Below are 20,752 nucleotides of genomic sequence, written 5' to 3' on the forward strand. Positions count from 1 at the left end.
CATGGTAATCGTACAGGTTTGCATTGTTGCAGATGCTTGACTTACCCCTCTCTCTCTCGTGCAGCTACTACTGAATGCCCATAACAAACAGCAAAGCTCACTAGTGCTATGAAGACATTGTCATCTGTGTTCAGTGTTTTGATAAGCCAACAGCTGTGTGTGTGTGTTTGTGTGAGTTTTTGTGTGTGTGTGTGTGTGTGTGTGTGTGCGTACTGCATTGCATGTACATGTTGTCACGTCCTCTAAGCTCATCTCATTGTGTCATTCCTATTGTGCCACCGAAGCAACAGCTGGGCCTAGCAAGGACTGTTCAGAGGCCAAGGCTGAGCAGCCCTCTCAGACTAAATCTGAATCTGAGACTAAACCAGGTACACCTTGAGAGGTTGTTAGACAATGGGGGAAAAAAGTACTGTAGAGCTCGAGCTTCACATCTAGTTCTGTTTTTTGTCCTTCTTGTAGCTGTAAAAAGAATGTGAATGAACCAGAGTTACTGTAAACCAGTAGTTTGTAGTAGAGGTAATACCTACATCATAGATAACTCTGTTTTTCTGCATCTGATTTTTTTAGATTTGTATAAATTGAGCCACTTCCTGAGTAGCAGTACTGTTTAAAGTCCGAGTCTGTCGACTGAACTTGACTGTTCATTCATATTCATTAGGCCAGAGTAATCTGTGCTCACATTGTATTCGCGGGGGAGCAAGATATGGGCTGGCATTTAGACTCAATATCACCGTCGAGTCTGAGATAGCTCTCAGCAAAGCCAAGAGCCTTTTGAAGAGCTGGTTAGGGGGATCGTAAATGCCAGCCTGGTGTTGATATGAATCACCACGCCGGATGTTAAAACTCTGCCCTTTTGAGTGCCCCTGCAAAATGACAGGCATGTCTCAACACACAACCATGCACACGTTACACATTGATCATGTGCTCATTTAAAAAAAAAAAAAGCAAACATGTCGCAGTCACCGATCTCATTGTGTTTGCCTCCTTCAAGTGCTGTGGATACAATAAAACGCTTAGCACATGACTGCTCCACTAAATATTTGCCATCGTTGTTTGATGTGTTTTCTGTGTGTACTCCGTGCCAAGCACTACATCAAATATACACTGATTTAATTATGTAATGGTCTGTGTAGTATCCGTTTTTCTAACTGCACTGTCTACTCTGGTCTGTGTCTTGTCTTGTTTTGTCTGGTAATAGAGATAGTCACCCAGGATAATGGTGCAGGTTTGTGCACAGCCTAGTGTGTCTTGCCCTGTGCTTCCAAACCTAAACGTTTGTATGTGTGCATTTGTGTCTCTTTTCCAAGTGTATTGATTTTTATTTTGTGTTACTATGAGTCAGCAAAGTCTTAGAACTCAAAGATATATTTGTAGACAGGAACAACATTTTTAGACAGGATTAAGATTAAAGTTCAAAGTTTATAATACAGCTCCATCAAAGGATGTAGGATATTTGTAGGGTGTGGGTGTAATTCTCTTTATCCGTTCCTTGACCTTCTTTTGGCTTTAAAATGGTGCTGAGTCCCAGCTCATCCTCGTCATTTATACAAAACTGCTGCACACTGCAGTCTGCTGCTAAATTGACCTTATCAGCGTTCATTGTGTTTGAAAGATACCATCTCTTCGTTCTCCCCCCTCCCCCCAGTTGCTCCCCCTCAGCCCCCAGCGGAGGATGTGGACCGATACAGACGTAGGTTCAACATGAGGATGCTGGTTCCTGGACGCCCCGTGAAGGAGACACCAGCAACCCCGCCTCCTGTGCCCGTAGAGAGACCTGCATACAGGGAGAAGTTCATCCCCCCAGAGCTGAGCATGTGGGACTACTTTGTGGCCAAAGTAAGGCCTTCATTTCCACATAATGTTGAATCGACAAATGAGATCTGTGACTCATAGTTTTCAGGTTATTAAAAAGTTATCTCTCCATATCTGGCCTTATTCATTTGCTTTTTATCTTCCTTCATTATTTCCACCCTCTCAGCCCTTCCTGCCGCTGTCGGACAGCAACGCTCTGTGTGACTCAGACGAGAGCGGAGCAGAGGATGATGAAGACGATGACGACGCCTTCCTTTCTGACACACAGATAACGGAGCACTCTGACCCCAACTCCTACAGGTAGGGCTCACCCTCAGTTTTTTTTTTTCCCGATAACTAATTCCAACTCTTTGCCTTAGATTTTGAACTTGCTGCCTGTTTATCTGTGTGGTTCGTAGCTGGGCTCTGATCCGCCTGGCGATGGTGAAACTGGCTCATCACAACGTCAAGAACTTCCTCCCTATAACTGGCCTCGACTTCGCAGGTACACACTCACCTCGCAGAAAAAATAAACTTTCCAATGGTGTTGCTGCTGCCTGTACACAGTATTTACTGTATATATATATATGTGTGTGTTTGTGTCACAGACCTGCCAGTCGTCTCCCCTCTCACCAACGCTGTGTTGAAGACTTTAGAGAATTGGGAGCAGATTCTATTGGAGAGAATGAACAGGTTTGACGGCCCGCCTCCCAACTACATCAACACTTACCCCACTGACCTCAGCGCAGGAGGTGGCCCAGCCATACTGCGACACAAGGCCATGCTGGAGCCAGACAACACACCCTTCAAGTGAGTGTTGAATCGTATGCAGAAATGTAGAGACACTCTCACACACTAGTGCCGGGCAATTGGAAGTCATGAGTCAGAAGTGCACTGCTCTTAAAAGAATATTTCGCTCTTGTGAAATATGAGTCTTCTCTTGATAGAACTACATTGTTTAGTTGTAACAAGAAGTGTCCTTTCCGCCAATAGCAGCAAACTCTCAAAAAAGAAATGCAAGTCCTGGCAACTTTTAGTATAGTTTTAAATATATTTTGTGTTTTATTTTTTTAAATGCACAAATTCATAATGGTATATGGACCTGCTGTCACAAGTTTTTTAAGTACACTACAGCCCACAAAAGTCCACATGGTTTATATTAAATACTTAATAATAAAGAGGAAGAGAAACAATATTATTAAAAATCATTTTGGCTTTAAATCAATAATGCTTAGTATGTGTGTCACACAACACAGAACAAATTTCAGTCACACATGTCCTAACGGATCATATCTTATATCATGGTATTGGACATAAGACCCTGTTAGCGGATGTACTCATATGTGACCAACTCTTTTTTGTACATAAATTTCTTCTCAGGACAAAGAACCATCAGTCCTTTCCAGCCCGACGTCTTTGGCATTTCCTGGTCAAACAGGAAGTTCTTCAGGATACTTTGATTCGTTTCATCTTCACGAAGAAAAGGAAGCAGAGTGAGGTCAGCAGCCCACATGCAACATGCTTTTTTTTTTTTTCTTCAATTCACTGTTCATTACCTGTTATAATTAGTCACACAATTGTTTTATTTGACTTCATAAGTTATTATTGCTTATTTTAATTATGTTAGTTCGCATTCACACCAAAATGTTGGAATTTTACTTTGGTATTTCATTTTCTTTTCACTTCCCCCAACACAATTACTGTATTGGCCGAAATATAATTTGTTTTGTCGGGCTCGAGTCAGTTCACTCTAAAGTGCAAGGATCGGCAGATTTAAAAGACACTGTGTCGTCAAACAGTTAGAAGACAACAGAAGTCAGAAAAAATATGAATGCTTTTATGAAAAGTATGTTAATAAAACACAAAACAAAGTATTGTGTATTATTAAAGGTGTTATTTATTGAAATACCTAAACAATAATGTACATTTCCCGTTTAAATTTAAATGTAACTGGTGACAAAGAGGCCAATTCAGTATATATTTGAATTTCACTTTTTATTACGTTACCCATATGCATGGAAAACGGAATAGACACACTTCCCACATAGCCTTTTCCATTTCCAAGAAACCCAAGATTGGAGATGATGATTTATCGAGGCGTTAATCAGATATCTAATAATGGCAGCGAGCACAGAATCATATCATGAACAGAATCGGGTGCACAGCAGAGCCAAGGACGGAAGAAACAAGGCAACAACACTCACTGATAAAGGGTCTTTTATGGTTATTGTGGGCAGTAAAAAAAAACACATTTAAGCTTAAAAAACAAAAAAAGACCTTTTATCTGTGAGTTCTACTGCTTTTTTTTTGGTCTTTATCAGAGGCATTAAAACAATGTTTGATCATTTGCCTCAACAAATGATTGTCTGACTGTGCTGTGATACCCAGGTCCTACCCATGTATCTAAATCCATCACTTTGTTTACTGAGCATTTATCTCTGTAATTTATATTTTTGTTGTAGTCATTATCATCGCTTTGACTCCTCAGACATCTTAAACCAAGTACGGGACGGTTCACTGCCGTCTGCGATGTCTTGAACTATTCATTTTTATGTAATCACTGCAGCTGCCAGTCCAAAATTAGACAAAAGTCCCAGGGATTTTGGTCCTAGATGCTTATTTTCTTATTATTACAACTTAAATTTGTTAACTGACGTACCCAGAAAACTTCAAATTACACTGTAGCGCTCGGATCCATAGTTCATATCTTCATTCATCCTGCTACATGACTGGAGCTCCATGCTCATGAGGCGGACTGTGTTTTGAGTTGTTTGCATTTTATCACCAAGTATACATCAAAGAGCCTGTCAACCATTTTACATTTTTCTTTTCATTTCATGTTTTTTTATTTTTCTGTGTTTGTGCATGTGTTTTGTGTGTCGTGCCGTGTTGGTGTGTTCTGTGTCTATATGGCCTCTGTGTGTGCTGTGAAGTCTGTAGAGAACCATATGGACCGTAAAAACCCAAACTGCATAGCAGGAGCTAGCAGTCCCTATAAGGTAGTATTATTTACTGTACCAGCCAAGGCCCCGGCTCTGTCTGTCTGTCCGTCTGTCTGTTTGGGAGAGTCACTGTAAAGCCAAGTATTAAGGAGCATGAAAGTCCATTAAACTTTAAAAGAAGTATTGTGCACCAAATACACAAGGTGTGCATGTTGTGGTTAGAGGTACAAAACTGGGGGAAGCACTCAAAGCGATTGATCGCATTGTTTTATAGTGGAGTTTTATGAGCTACTTATCCATACTCAGTGTATTACTACCTACAGTAGAGGGCGGTTGGCTACTCCCCCAGTTTGGAGAAACAGATAGGAGTACCAACATAAAACTACGCAATGTACCGGCACACTTAAGACACCTTTTTAAAAAATCAATATCAGCTCAAGTGTATGCTTTATTTAGAATATTTTCACTGTTTTACTTTGCCATCATACAGCCCTTTTTCCAACGGAGAATGGAAGCAGTAATATACATCTTTGCTCTCTCCAAAGCCACAAGACTTTATTGACAAAAACGGTAATTTTTAGTAGGTTTAAAGGGTTAGTTTGTATTCACAAAAGTCAGACAATAACACAAATAAACTGACTGATTGACGCTTACTGGCTTCAGTTCCCCTACGGAAAAGTAAAGCGGCGATGGTATTCTAAATATACTGTAAACTGATGTGGATTTTTTTAAAAGGGGCTTTCTTTTAGGTGGCTGAAATAAGTTGCTTTGCTCTCGTGCCGGTACCCCTATCTGCTTGTCCAAACTGGGCTCTTGCTGACCACCGTCTAATGCAGAAAATACACTGACTATGTATTAGTACCTCATACAACCCCACTTCAAAGAAATATCCCAAATATCCCTTTTATGTCTCCTCCTCAGCTTGGCCTGATAGTGACTGCTCCAACAATCTTTCTGGCATAAAATCAGGCTTTCAGGCTGAGATCTAACGACTTCTCTTTCCGTCTCACTGGGACACCTATGACCACCGCTCACATAACCTCACATCCGATCCCGACCAATAACACGTCTCCCTGTGTTTCTCACTACTTTCTCCTCTCTAGCTGGAATGATTCTGCTGGCCCCAAAAAGCAACAAAAAAATCTCCTCTTAAGAGAGTTGGCACATAAAGTAGACTTACTAACTTGCAGATTTCCCCGCTGCGGGACTAATAAAGGATTATCTTGTCTTATCTTGCATGCTCACTGTCAGGGCTGTTAAAGGCTTTCTAATCATGGAGGGTGCTGTCACTAGGGAATCCTTAAATCAATAGTCAGAATTGTCAATATTTGATTGTCTGTCTTCTCATGTTGTTATTCCTCTCCACTTATTAATGTAGTAGTACTTTGCACAGCCTAAATGTGCAGTAGGATTTTTTGAGCGGGTTTTTGCATCTTAACATAAACAGAATTTATGACGAAAAGGCAAAAAAATGTCCAATCATTGGCCCTGAAGCCCTCCGAATGTAGCTTTCACCTTTTAACCTTGACGTATTGGTTTTCTATTCCAGGTGGAGGCAGATCTGGGCTACCCTGGAGGAAAGGCTAAAATCATTCATAAGGAGTCTGATATAATCATGGCATTTGCCATCAATAAGGTAAGTTGTGTGCGTGATAAAAATATTGTGTAGGGCTTTATTTTCTGAGTCTATAATTTCCTAATTTTTGCGTTTCCTGGAAAGAACTATTTAATTAGGCACTAAGTAAAGGGTACATAGAGACATCATGCTGAGACAGTACCAGACCGTATAATCCTTTCCAGGAACCTTCCTCTGAATATTCAATTACATATCAGTTCTTTTTCAGGAAATTGAAGGAAACTGACTGCCAAGTCCACCTCTAATCTTTGCTTTCCTCCCTCCTTGTCTTCCCTGCTTCCATCCTTTTCCAGTCTAACTCCAACGAGATAGTGTTAGCCTCCACTCATGATGTCCAGGAAGTGGACGTGTCAACTCTGGTGGCTGTCCAGCCCTACACCTGGATAGGGGATGAATTTGATAAGGAGTCTCGCAGGTGAGATTCAGGGCAGAATCATAGGTGGCATTTGTCTTACCTCGGAGAAACAATTTAAATCATAATTTCAAGTTAGTTAGCTCTAATTTCAGATCAATATTTGGCATGATGCTTTATAATAAACATAAAAGTGTAGCATGTTCTGGTTCCAAACACTCAAAAACAGAGATCACAATCATAACAAGGGATGTCCTAGCTCCTCAGTTGCAGGGCCGATCCGTACATTCATTAATAAATTGGAATCATATCAAATAAATATAATTATCGTATAGCACTGGGTATCCGCAAATGCCTTTTATCAATGGGTATCTGCAAAAACGTTTAGCAAAAACTAAAATTAATTTAAATGAATTAATAATTTCGAATTGATTCATCCATCCATGCATTTTCTGCTGCTTTTTTGGATCAAAGTCACCTTGATTGAAATGATTATATCATAGGGAATTACTTTATATACTGCCAAGAAGTAATGGAAAAACGTGATTAGGTGAAGATTAATTCTAGGCCACATTGTCCCAACAGGGTTTTCTATCATACTTTCATAATTTGTCCAATATGATTGGAAAATAGGTATTAAATTGCATAAATGTGGTATTAAGAAAAATCTGTAAAAGTTGTGAATTTAACTTAATGAACTGTGCAGAAACCCTGTCAGTAACTTGCTGACTGAATAGTTTTGTATGTGAACACCTGACTGAGCCTTTGTGCACCTTCCCTGTTTTAAACATCTCTGCAAAACATTCTCAGTGACGGGTTTTGGTTGTGTTTTGTTTTGCAGCTCTGACGACATAGACCATCGTTCTTCTCATACCAACATTGCCCAGGCTAGCTCCGCCCCCTTTGCACCTCCACAGATGCAGGTCTCTGCATCCATGCCATGGCTCGGCAGTGGACAGACCAGCATGGGAGCCAGTGTGGTACGAGTTCATGCATTTGGAAACACAGATAAACACAAACACAGCCGAACTGGGCGGTGATGGGTGTGCAGTTCTCCCCGATAGCCAGTAGGGGGAAACTAAGCTCTGTTTTGAAGCCTATAAACCTCAACGAACTCTGCGGTCTTTCTTTTCATAACGTGCATTCGATGCATAAGTAAAGTTTTAGCTTTATTAACCACAAATGTAAACATGAGACAAACTTCTGATTCAGAATTTAAAAGGCATTTTACTATTTGGGTTTAATTCTGCAGTCTGTGGCCCCCCTGCAGATTTTCAGCAAGAGTTTGTATTTTTAATTCTTATCAATGTCGAGCAAAGCTGAGCCGTGCCGACTAAACAGCTGGCCTGCTGAGTCTATGGAGGCTGATACAGAGAGGGGCTGTGTGTTTGTATGGCAGAGATGGACGTACATAAACACAGATAGCAGCAGCTCTCACAGCCGCTATTCCAAGGTACAGACTTGCGTCACTCTTAAACGCAGCCAGGTTCTCCATGTCCCAGCCATGTTGATAAATGTTGGTTGTAGTTGGTGATACACTGAGCAAGACGGGACAGAGTGTGTGTCATACGGGTTCAGTGGATTACCGAAGAGGCTTTCTTAAGTGTATGGTGGGGTTTGGTTTATTAAGATCACCGCCATTCAATGGCCTTTGAGTCCGTAGCCATTTTATTGTTCACCACACGAAGACATTGTCCAACACTCCTGATAAATACACCTAAGTGTAATAACAAGACAAACCCGGCTTATTGTCATGTCAGTTCACCAAAAATTATCAGTAATTTGTCAATAAACTGAACGGAACCCAATGAAAGTTACGTTTATTTTACCTAAAAACTACAATTCATCTTCTGGACATCATGCATTACATAATATTAATTAATGTTTTTATTGTTGTTTTTTCAGATTATGAAGAGGAATCTAAACAATGTGAAGAGAATGACATCACATCCCATATATCAGTATTGTAAGTGTTTACACAACAGATCTTGTGCTTAGGAGTATGATCAACAGTATACATTTTTTATTGTGATTAATTTCTCACTTCCCCTACTTTATATCTTTCTTCCCTTCTGTCCACCTCCATCTCTCTCCCTGTCTATGTGTCTCTTTTTATCTCTGTGTGTGTGTGTGTATGTGTGTGTCTGTGTGTGTGTCTGTGTGTGTGTGTGTGTGTGCATCAGACATGACCGGGGCTCAGGACGGCAGTGTGAGAATGTTTGAATGGAACAGACCTCAACAGCTAATTTGCTTCAGACAAGCAGGCAATGCTAGAGTCACCCGGCTCTATTTCAACTCCCAAGGCAATAAGGTACACACACACACACACACACACACACACACACACACACACACACACACACACACACACACGGAGACACACACAGCATCACGTCTGTGTTTTGTCTATTCGGTCTGATTGCTCTGTGCTCCTCTTGCAGTGTGGAGTTGCTGACGGAGAGGGCTTCCTCAGTCTCTGGCAGGTCAACCAGACATCCTCCAATCCCAAACCCTACCTGGTGAGCTCTCCTCCCACCTTCCTCACCTCCTTCATCACCTCCCCAGCACACACACACACACACACACACACACACACACACACACACACACACACACACACACACACACACACACACACACACATCTTTAGAAAAAAGAAAAACATGAACTATGAATCATTAAAATGATAATGTCCTGTATGTTTTCCTGCAGAGTTGGCAGTGCCACACTAAGACCTGCGGTGATTTTGCCTTCATCACCTCCTCCAGCCTCATCGCCACAGCTGGACAGTCAAATGATAACAGGTCAGCATCTGTACACCACTACTAAACCAACACTCATCTTTCTCTGTTGGTATCGACTCACTTATGCTATCCTTTATACTTTGTCGACAGAAATGTTTGCCTGTGGGACACTCTGATTTCACCAAGCAATACCATGGTCCACGGTAAGAAATCCCCATCTAACAAGCGGAGTTAAATGATTTTCCCTGCCTATCAAGTTGTGATCCAATTCCTCATATCTTCCCACCCACCCTTTCAGCGTTCCCCTGCCATGAGAACGGGGCCACTGTGCTGCAGTATGCTTCCAAACAGCAGCTGCTCATCACCGGAGGCAGAAAGGGCTTTGTGTGCGTGTTTGACATCCGCCAAAGGCAGCTGCTCCACACTTTCCAGGCCCATGACTCAGCCATCAAGGCCCTCGCACTGGATGCCTTCGAGGACTTCTTTGTCACTGGCTCTGCAGAGGGCAACATGAAGGTGATGCACTGCTCCATCGCTCACTGACCTGCCATAAACCACTTTCAGTCTTACTTTGATTGTGTTTTGAGGATTAATGTCTTATTCTAGGTACAGGCCTACATGATGAAATCTGAAAATCCTCTCTAATACCTATTTATAATCTATCACATTCATTTCTAGTTAAATGCAGACTGATAGATGATTCACCAGTGGTTCTGTTTCAACCAAATTATATGTTATTTATGGTGTTTCTGATAATAACAAAGCTATTGGTATAAGACTGTTAAATTCAAATATATAATTCATATTATAAGCATTATACTATTTTGTTTAGAATAGTATTTTGTTTGCCATTATTGATAAAAACAAGTGGCAGCATATTTTCCACCATAATACCTTAAACAATTTGGGAAAGCTTACTCCTTGTAAAAAAAAAAAAAAAAAAAATATATATATATATATATATATTTGTAGGCCATACCAGTTTTCAAGACACTTTACACATTAAACAATATAGATCAATAAATAAACAGCAGGAAATGAGAAAACCGTTTGAGAAAATAAAAAAAAATAAAGCTAATATGATTCAAGTTTAATAATTAAAATGATGAATTAATGATATAACCCTTAATATGTAGCTAGTTGCAGTAATGTAGGAAAGTAGTTGTGTTTTATTGGCCATCAACATCGCATTTACACACAATAAAAAAAAAAAGTGTCTGATACACTTGCCGTCTAGACACCGGGTTAGTCTTCCCCTGGCCTCTTAATGCTCGTTGAATTTAGCACTTGACAATCGTATTGGCTCTGCATCATACATTTTTTTTAAAGAACAGTAGGCTGGTTTGAAAAAAGGAAACTTAACACTTTTTTCCATCCTCTCCCTCTCTGCTTTCTGTGTCTCCAGGTGTGGAAGCTAAGCGGCCACGGGCTCATGCACTCTTTTAGCACCGAGCATGCCAAGCAGTCCATCTTCCGCAACATCGGCGCCGGCGTCATGCAGGTGGAAACGCGGCCCGGCAACCGCATCTTCACCTGCGGAGCGGACGGCACCCTGAAGATGAGGGTCCTCCCCGACCGCTACAACATCCCCAGCAGCTTGGTCGACATCCTGTAACGCCTTCTTTCACTTCTGAGGCGTCCAAAGAGGAAAGAGACAGAAAGAAAAAACACAAAAAGCTTACACTTGCTAAGGCATTCATAGTAAAATTGATGGGGGAAGAGCTTTTTTGGCATCTTTCAGAGTGTGCAGTGTTCATGGGTTTACTGTTGATGTAAATCAAATTCAAAATGGGGAAAAAACAAACGTTTTTTTCCCCCCTAAAGGCTGAAGGCAAGGTCACAAGCAAAAAGGGTATCATACTTGATTTTAAAGCTAAATTTATTGTAATTTTATTGAAGAATCTCTACTCTTAGAGTGTGTCCATAGGGAAGCTATGCATGTCCTGTTCTCGTTCCGCGGTGCAATCACAGGTCTATTGATAGTGCTCTGTAAAAGTGCTCAAGCAAAACTTTTAAAAAAGTGTGTAACTGTCGTCATTTTGTGCCCACAGCTGAAATCTCTCTTAGCATCTACTGTAACCAGCACTGTGGTTTGTTATTAAGTCAGTGGTTTCCGGTGTGAATCGAGTTGTTGGAATCTGCATTTTTGTTTCAATGGTTTTTGCCCCCCCCACACCTTTTATGCCCAGCTTTTTCTCAGATCTAACGGAGGAGTTGATGGTGCATTGCTCCCCCCTCACCCACCCCTCACCCCTCCTACCACTGGCTGCCCGTCACTCACTCTGGCCCTCTCCTGGTTTGGGCTCAATCTGGCTGGTCCTCCTGAGGGTGTGCGTGTGTATGTGTGTGTGTTCACTCTGCTGTGTCTGTACGCCTGCCCTCAAATGCCTGTTTGTGTGGCCGACTCCCTGCTAGAACATTCCTGTTTGGAAGATGATGTGTTTTACTCCTGTGACTGTGATTTTTCAATGTGTCCATCCGTCTGGTCCAAAACACCCGAATGCCCCACCCACCCAGAGCAGAAACACAAAGGTCCACTTCTGGTTTTGCACAATGATATTCTTGAATTTTGTTTTTAAAATTAATTTAACTGTATTATTTAAATTATTGATATGTTTGTGTTTTTGTTTGGTTGACCATTCGTATTTAACTTATTGCCTTTTTATTTTAGGAGTGTGAGGGGTTTTACTGTATCCGACTGGGAGATGTGCAACACAGTCTACTGTATGTAAGTGTGTGTTACCTCGCTAGTCGTTTTTACTGTTTCATCCATAAGAAATAGATATTTGCACTCAAAATTCTGGAGACACTAAAAGTTTATTTCAAATAAATGGGATATTGAAGAAGAAACTGTTATATACAAATGAATGTCTGGCTTTATTTGGCCTAGTAGTAAAACGTTTGAAATAGTTTTAATATATAAATTATATAAATATATATATATATGAATACCACAACAGCTTGTACAAACATGAAAGCATTTCTTTATTTTTGGTTTGTATCATACCAGCTGGATTAGTTGTATCTTTTGTTAAGTGTATGTATGGTATTTATTAAAGAGATTTGTGTTTCTCTCCCTCTTTCGGCCCACTATGTGTACTGTATGTAGCTTAAGTGTTTTACAATGGTCCTACTGGTGTCTGGTGTGTGTGTGTGTGTGTGTGTGTGTGTGCATGAAACAATGCAAAAGAAGCCAATATCATGGGTAGACGCTTACTAGGGCACTTGAGCCTGGAGGTGTGTGAGAGAACAGGTCATGGTCAGAGTTTTACCTTTGTAAAGTGAATAAATTCTTTTTATTTCATCAGGCTGATTTTGGCGCTGTTGTTTTTTGTTTTTTTTGGTTTTATTTTACTGTCGAGAAGGAATGAGCGACCAGCGGGGACAATGCTGCTTCATTACAAAGACAGGTGGGCTGTTTATATGTACAGAATGTCAGCGGAGGATAACATGTGCATCAATATGAAAATACATAAAAGATAATGTCATGCAAATACACAAAATAATGTCACAACACGGACGGCCACAAAAGTAAAGTTAGAAGTTCAATATGTATAAATAATAAACTTTGATAAAAAATGATTAACAAAAAAAAGTTTACACGCCTTTTAGTTACTTCAAAATCTCACATGTACAATAAGATATAAATACAGCAGTATTTATTTTTAAGAATATGACAATAAGTATTGACCAAAAACTGATTTCCTTTAGGGACACAGATTTTTAACAACCGATTTCTGACAGGAATGCTCTACAGGAAAATAAAGTTGAGACTGAAGTGTATATTTTTCAAGAAAATCTAAATATGACCAATTCCAAAATATGGATTGAATAGTCAGATGGCATTTTGCTCTCTCTATTTAACAGTCATGTCTGCATGTTGTATATCGTCACTCGTCAGAGATGAAGTGGACCACGTAGAGCCTGACGTAGCCCTGGTCCCACACATACAGGTGTCTGTCCTTCGGGCTGTAGGAGAGCATCGCCAGCACGCCGCCGGGAGACCTCAGGTCAAAGGTCATATTTACCGGCTTCCCCTTCAGCAGGTCGAACGCAAAAGTGACCCTGGTGTCCTTGGTGTCTGTGACGTACAGGACCCCACAGGCGATGAAGGTGTTGCCGGCCTTGGTGCGGGGGTAGGTGGTGTTTACGTAGGACACGACGGAGAAGGTCTTCTGGTCCAACTGGGCCACCGTGATGCTGTCGTCCACGCTGGAGGCGAAGATCAGCCACAGGCCGTTCTCGTCCGCCGCCAGTTTGAAGTAGGTCTTGGAGTTGTGGAGCAGGTAGGCCAGGCTGTGGTGCAGAGCGTTGTCTATCGTGAGAGTGTGAAGCCTCTTGGTGAGGAAGTCAAATCTGTGAACAAACAGGAGTTGTTAACCGGAGGGAATGGAAACGATATCAAAACATCTGCTTCATACCGTCTCTTCAGCTCACCTGCCAATGCTGGAAGTACCGGCGATGTGATAATAGAAGGAACCGTTGTGAACTGTGTGGCCGCAGCCTTGGTAGAACTTCCTAACGTCCACGTCGATGCTGCTGTTCTGGAACGAGGTGATGCTTTGATACTCCTTCACCACACGACCTGGAGAAGAACGAGCAAAATGTTCACTGCTAATGCTAAAAATTGCTCTAACTATTAAAGCTCTTGTAGTCCAACATACGTCCAACATTCAACTTACCAGAAAAGTGCTCTGCCACCCAAATTCTCTCATCGTTCAGCCGGGCGGTGTCTTTCATCCACGTGCCGAATGTGCTCTCCATCTTCGTCACATTCCTGGGGTTGATCAGAGACTTAATGAGGCACTCTGAGGGGGGAAACAAAATGACACCAGGCTTAGATGATAACATCTGTGACACACGGCACATATTGTAATATAAGTGCAGACACACTTCTCTGAACACGCACCGTTCTTCTTAAAAGGCTTCGCGTGTAGCTTCACAGCCTCCTTTACAGAAGAGGTTTCATCATTTGGAATTGCGTGTAACAGCCCTGTTGGAAACAAATTCATTTTACATCACTGACAGATCACAAATCACAAAGACCATTAATTAGCTGTTCTGGAGCGTTTGATCATATCACACTATCTTCCTCAGCAGATGGAGCTGCCCACTTCTTATGGAATTGTAGTTTAAATTCTAGCTTTTTGAGCACTTTAAGGACTTGGATGAGAAGTCCTTAAAGTGCTCAGAAAAAGGAACACACTTCTATGACAAATAGGCCAACTGATTGTGTGATATGTTTGGAAGCTCCAGAATAAAGACCACATGGTGAGATCATTTTGCCAACTACTTTTTCCAAGGTCAAGAATGAACTTTGTATCTGTTTGATAACAATCAAACAGAGGCCTCCTACCCAGGGTATGAGCAGCCTGAAGGTTGGCTCTGTGGTGCCTTGTTCTGGGAGGCCCCTGAGGTCCAGGAGGTCCTGGGGGCCCGGGAGGACCTGGAGGGCCAGGAGGACCTGTACAAAGAAGAGAGGACGACATGTAAACCCTCTGGATGTAAAATAAAGTAGACGTATTCTGAGTGGTGTCTCAGATCTGTACATCATTTTTGATTTAAAGTTAGGGATGCAAAATGGTTCAGTGTAAAGCTCGACTTGCCCTCAATGATGACGTCATTGGACGGTTGTCCCTTCTCTCCGGCCGGACCAGCCTCTCCTCGCTCTCCTTTTTCACCCAGTTCTCCTTTCTCACCTGACGGAAGAAAATCATGCAGAATAGCTCCAAGATTACATTCATAAACTCAACACACTTTGCCCTATTGTTAAAAGCATGAATAATTCCATTGACTTATGGAGGAGAACAGTGAAAGTTCAAGTGGGAGAATACTAGGTAGGAGTTTTCCGATTCAATTAGCAGAGGCCCAAAACCACAGAGATGAATAATATTAGCTGAGAATGTGAGAGAAAGACAGCTGTGAATCAGATCTGAGGTCATTATGAGACATGGATGGATCAGGAAACTGAGTGTGTTGGTCTGACTTGAGTCTTTGTGTGTGTGTGTGTGTGTGTGTAAGTGTGTGTGTGTGTGCGTGATTTTAAGTGGCTGTGTGTGTGCTTCTTGGTATTTTTGGTATTTCTAACCCCAGGTCATACTCAACCCTTTGACTGTGGCATTGTAACCGTAGTTCTTCACTAAAATGGCCAGCGTTGCTCGAGGCATTGATAAAAACGGATGGTGAGTAAAAAAACAGAATAGAGTCTTAATTATTCCCTACCTTTTTTTCCTCTTTTCCCATCAGACCCAGGCAGTCCATTCAGTCCAGGGATGCCATCAGTCCCATTGTAGCCGGGCGTACCGTCCACACCGGGCAAACCTACAGTAACACAAACAAACTGGCCTCACCATGAATGGAAAACACATTCACCTAGAATACGGGTCACTAGACCACAAAGGAGACGTACAGTAAGGATAGATTTTATATTTGGATCCAGAATGAAGAATTCACTTACCAGGCGGTCCTGGTGGTCCTGCAACAGGAGATTTGAGGATGTTAGAGAATAAAAACTGTCATGATTTGGGTGGTCATTCATTGTGTTTTGTCATTTTTTCATCCTCTTCTGACATTATATTCACCTCACCTGCTCAAACCCACTCACCTGCTTCTCATTCCCTCATTAGCTCCCTAGTGCATATATACCAGCTTTCCGATAGCCTGATCCTGTTTTTTTGACCCTGCCTGATTTATTTTGATTTAGCCCATGTCAGTACCTTTGTTGCCTTCCTGGATTTTGTAATTTTTTTTTTCAGTTAAGACTCTTGCACCTACTTCTTTGTCTCCTGAGTTGTTAATTTGGTTTCAATCATGCATTTTGTTAACTGTGAGAGAAAAGTGATATTTGGACATGCACAAGCAGTTTAAAGTAAATGAGTAAGACATACCAGCGATGCAGACTCCCTTGGTGCTGTTGCAAATGTCAATCAACAATTTGATCTAAAGAGAAAGAAAAAATATCATAATATGATTAAAATTTTGCAAAGCAATTAATGTAAGCAACAGATTAACGAACTACAGTTTGGGGCGCTGGAGCAAAAATGAGCTGTGGGCCCCCACTGATCCCAAGCCTCATCAATATTCAGATCCTTTCCCTACAAAGTAAAGTGGAGCAGCATATACCTCTACACTATATATAAATACTGCATTACTGAGTGCCTTGGTAACCGAATGGTTACTCTCTCCACCATTTCCAGTCCGCCTCTAGACATCCTCTGTCTAATGAAGATGAAGAATGCTAAACAAAAACTTAATTACAAGTCAAACCTAAGATGTCCCTAAGTAAAAGTGTAATCAGAGAAATATCATTAAAGTATCAAAATTTAGAGCTGCAGAACACCCACTATGAGTGTGTTATATTATATTATATTATATTATATTATATTATATTATATTATATTATATCATATCATATCATATAATATTAGATTACATTACATTATATTATTATTTATATGCTGTCATATTTCATAAACTGATGTTTTGACATAAACGTGTTGTCCATGTGGAATCTTGAGCAAAGTTACTAGTAACTATAGCTGTCAAACAAATGTTACATACAATATTTTTTTAAAACATACAATATTTTCCTCTGGAGTTGTAGCATGAAGGCTTAAAGGCATGAGGCACAAAATGGAAATACAAAATAATGTACTTGAGGGCCTTGTGATTGTGTAATAATGCAGGTGTTGCCTAAAGGCCCCTATTATTTCACAGTGGCGCATACAGCATTTCCAAACAACTTCCCCAACAACCCCCTGATGGTCACAGGCCCCGGGACAAGTGCCAGTTATAACCAGCTGGTGATGCAGCATTTAGTCAGAAATGTCATAATAATGTAATTCATTATAAAGTATTTATAAATCACTCTCTCTCAGTCATATAAAAATCAACCAGCAGGTCTCTCATCTCACCGGGACCATGGAGTAGGTCATCATCATCATCATGTCATCCTGCGCGTGTGCCTTGTGGTAACTCTGGCCGTGTCGCTGTTTGTGCTTCATCTCGTTCTTCATCTTCTTCTCTGCCTCCTCTCCCACCTCCTGGCTGGCCTCCTGCTGATGGACCTCCTGCCCCTCCTCCTGGTGAAGCTCCTGCATCTCCTGCTGCAGCTCCTTCTCCAGCTCCTCGCTTCTCTTATTCCTGGAGTACTGGTATTGATGCTGGTGTTGCTGGTGTTCCCCGGCGCTCGCCCTCAGCCCCGCCGCTCCTCTCGGCACCTCCTGGAGGAACTCCACGACCGAGCTCTGCTCCACCTCCGTCAGCTTTGCCCCCGTCTGCTCCAACGAGACGCGTTGCTGATTCTGCTGGACCAGGAGCACCAGAAGGCCCACGGAGTTCATCAACGCCACAACGCAGGTCCCATAGAGCACCGCACGCTGAGGGAGAGTCATGCTGGGGGTCGGGATCCACATGGTCACCACTTCACCTCCTCTCTTCTGAGGGTCGCCGGCCGACTTCAGCATTCACAGGGGGGGGGGGGGTGAAGCTCCAGTACACCAGTGAATACAAAACAAAAAGGACAAGAGTCAAACAGGACAGAAATAAAAGTTCCTGCCACCAAAAATCAAATCAAACTGAAGTCAAACTAATCCAACAGGAAGGAAGTCCTTTGCTGAAATTCAAGAACCTGTCCAGATTGTTTGAAAGCTCCAAATAGAGTCCAGTCAGCTTCAGTGGCTGCGCTCCAACCGGGTGCTCTATCTGAAGGCAGACTGGTAAATACAGTGCTTGTTGTGTTGTTCGCCAAGTGGAGAAGAGGTTGTGTATATGTGTGTGTGTGTGTGTGTGTGTGTGTGTGTGTGTGTGTGCACATGCAAACCAGTAATGTAGGAGTGGGACATTACACAATCTTCTGGGCTTGTCTGGGAAGAAACCCCCGCCTGTTCAGTCACCTGATTTATATTCAGGACAACCCATTCTACTGCAGCGCCGTGGGCAGACTGACATCACACACACACACACACACACACACACACACACACACACACACACACACACACACACACACACACACACACATGCACGTATTTACGCACAAAAGCACTCACATACATAACACATGAAAGCATGCATTACACCAGACAAACTGGCTGGTCATTGATGTTTACATACATTTACACATTATTATTATTATTATTATTATTATTGCACCAGAACCGGTCAAATTGAATGATAAAAAATGACATGACATCAAAATGCATTAACATGATTATAGTTTGCATTGAGTTGGTTCATGTCCTTTCCTTCCCCGACTCCTGTATCCTCTCTTCATTTCTCTCCCGGCGCTGGTCCTTGACACATCCTCACTGCCTCCATCCACCAACTGCAACAATGACCCATTTCCATTGCTTTGAATTGGGCCAGAGAAGTGACATTTCACTACATAAAATGACAGCTGAGCAGGGAAAAAATCCACTCCAGGCATTTGAAGGACTCTATACTCTGAACGAGAGTCGGTATCCCGCCTGTTATGATATAAGTGTAGGTGGTGCTGACCAATTTTCTGTAATCACCTCAGTAATTACTGCGGAAGAAATACAGTTTGTTTCAATAAGTCAGTTGATTGGCCTCTCTGCTGACATGGAGCAGTGCCAGATTAATAGCTGACCTACATGCTCTTGCAGCCATGTTATGCCCCATGTAACCTTTACACAGACACACACACACACACACACACACACACACACACACACACACACACACACACACACACACACACACACACACACACACACACACACACACACACACACACACACACACAGGAAGAGAGAGAGTAGATATGCAGCATTACTGTTAGATTCAGTTCCTGAGCTGAACGGGTCTGTAGTGTGTAAACTCCTGCTCGAGGCTGTAGGTCACTGACAGACAGTTGTTGGACAGCTTGTATTGCTCCAGCAGATGTGTATATGTGTAGATGTGTACGCACGCACATACATTCTTAAGAGCACTGAGGTCGTTCCTTTGTTGTCTCTGGTTCACTGCGTCCTGAGCTCGACCAGTTAGTTGAGACTGGGAACAAAAAGGAAGAGGGACACAACCACTTCCTGCATGGATATCTGATTCATGAATATTTTATATTGTAAAACCGTAATTAAATGATTCAGATAAAGCGAGGTTCTATTAAAATGAACCCTGAGGTGTAAATATGTCGGCGTTGCCCACAGATTTAGTTTAATTGATCTTTTGTGGTTCCGTTTCCTCCTTCCAGAGGTGCAGCTGCTGGGAGAGCAGCCTTATCTCTCCTCTTACCACCGGGCTGAGACGTCCATGTCCGTCCTGCTGCTGCAGGCCAAGGACAGACAGGCGACCTCACGTGTCTTCCTTCAAGCTTCATCCTCCCACCAACCTCTTTTCTCTGTCCAAGAGACTTTTATCGCTGTGAGCAGATTCTTTTACATAAAATCAGTAAAATGGCACACTCAAGAAAATCAAAGAAAGCCAATGAATACAATTATTTACAAAGTGAAATATTGAACATCTAAAAACAGCCTGAATTTGAATGAATGACATTTCCAAGTTAAGCATGTTATGTAAATGAAGTTATGGACAAAGTTATGGACAAAGTGTAAAGATACACGTAACTCCCAGTGTCTTGTGGGAGAGGTGGTTGGGGAGTTCATCTTCAACTCTGCAACGTCACATAAAATAAAGCTCACAGTCTGAGTTCACATCCACTCACTTTCGCTGCATGTCGTACCTCAGAGAGGAATTCATAAACTCATACATGTTGTGACATTTAACCACTTTCCTTCTATCAAGCTTGATTTGTTCCCTTCTGAACAACTCCCTACACATGTAGCGGAGACAAAGATGTGGTTGACCACAACACAGAGCACAGAGACAGGGTTACGTTAACTTCTGTTTTTCGGGAGAAACAGTGAAGTGGGGGGATTGGGTGAATTCTGTTTAATCATGCAGAACAATCTAGGGCCAAGCCATCATACAGGGCATCGTTATCGAGGCATGGCCTCAGCACACAGTCGGCCATTTGAACTATACGCATTCTTGGACCTCGGATGTGGGCGGTGAGTGAATTCACAGAGTCCTTTATACAGAATGAGAAAATGGAACAAAGGCAGGAGCCAAACAGAATTTGGCTTTGTTACAAATTGCGAAATAAAATAAAATAAAATAGACATCCACAATTAAAAAGAGGTTTGTAAACATAGTTCACAGAGTTCAGAGTTCATAGAAAGCAATCACAAATTATTATTAAATGAATATGTTTAACAAACAGTAAAACATGAGACTTTTAATATACTCTACATATAAAATATATAAA

At 41.8% G+C, this 20,752-nt stretch overlaps 2 protein-coding genes across 3 annotated transcripts in view; one reads left to right on the forward strand and one right to left on the reverse strand.

Annotated features, from left to right (window-relative positions):
- dmxl2 (Dmx-like 2) overlaps positions 1–12,774 on the forward strand; it is a 39,616-nt gene extending 26,842 nt beyond the window's left edge. For both annotated transcript variants that reach the window (XM_054607925.1, XM_054607934.1), the window contains exons 39-54: positions 1,646–1,836; positions 1,979–2,112; positions 2,211–2,296; positions 2,400–2,601; positions 3,172–3,289; positions 4,725–4,790; positions 6,283–6,369; positions 6,663–6,784; positions 7,563–7,701; positions 8,627–8,687; positions 8,905–9,032; positions 9,163–9,240; positions 9,434–9,525; positions 9,616–9,668; positions 9,764–9,981; positions 10,871–12,774. In XM_054607925.1, the coding sequence (XP_054463900.1) occupies positions 1,646–1,836; positions 1,979–2,112; positions 2,211–2,296; positions 2,400–2,601; positions 3,172–3,289; positions 4,725–4,790; positions 6,283–6,369; positions 6,663–6,784; positions 7,563–7,701; positions 8,627–8,687; positions 8,905–9,032; positions 9,163–9,240; positions 9,434–9,525; positions 9,616–9,668; positions 9,764–9,981; positions 10,871–11,080 (1,985 nt within the window). In that variant the 3' untranslated portion in view covers positions 11,081–12,774. The remainder of the gene's footprint in view (positions 1–1,645; positions 1,837–1,978; positions 2,113–2,210; positions 2,297–2,399; positions 2,602–3,171; positions 3,290–4,724; positions 4,791–6,282; positions 6,370–6,662; positions 6,785–7,562; positions 7,702–8,626; positions 8,688–8,904; positions 9,033–9,162; positions 9,241–9,433; positions 9,526–9,615; positions 9,669–9,763; positions 9,982–10,870) is intronic.
- A 581-nt stretch (positions 12,775–13,355) lies between these two features.
- Positions 13,356–17,983, reverse strand: gldn (gliomedin). The gene is made up of 10 exons (XM_054616263.1): positions 17,379–17,983; positions 16,353–16,404; positions 15,923–15,940; positions 15,688–15,786; positions 15,063–15,164; positions 14,822–14,929; positions 14,375–14,458; positions 14,148–14,273; positions 13,903–14,050; positions 13,356–13,821 (listed from the first exon to the last, which is right to left on the reverse strand). The coding sequence occupies exons 1-10, from the start codon at positions 17,928–17,930 to the stop codon at positions 13,356–13,358; spliced, it is 1,755 nt and encodes a 584-aa protein (XP_054472238.1). The 5' UTR covers positions 17,931–17,983.
- Between the last annotated feature and the right edge of the window lie 2,769 nt (positions 17,984–20,752).

Source organism: Anoplopoma fimbria, chromosome 2 (assembly GCF_027596085.1).
Source record: "Anoplopoma fimbria isolate UVic2021 breed Golden Eagle Sablefish chromosome 2, Afim_UVic_2022, whole genome shotgun sequence".
NCBI classification, from domain to species: Eukaryota; Metazoa; Chordata; class Actinopteri; order Perciformes; family Anoplopomatidae; genus Anoplopoma; species Anoplopoma fimbria.

What these genes read in the sequence shown, in the direction of transcription:
- gldn (XM_054616263.1), bottom strand. Translation starts at nt 17,930, where the DNA reads ATGCTGAAGTCGGCCGGCGACCCTCAGAAGAGAGGAGGTGAAGTGGTG. An exon ending in TCAGGCTGCTCATACCCTGG is followed by an intron (nt 14,459 to 14,821) that starts GTAGGAGGCCTC and finishes TGTTTCCAACAG; the next exon opens with GGCTGTTACACGCAATTCCA. An exon ending in GGTGGCAGAGCACTTTTCTG is followed by an intron (nt 14,051 to 14,147) that starts GTAAGTTGAATG and finishes GTTCTTCTCCAG; the next exon opens with GTCGTGTGGTGAAGGAGTAT.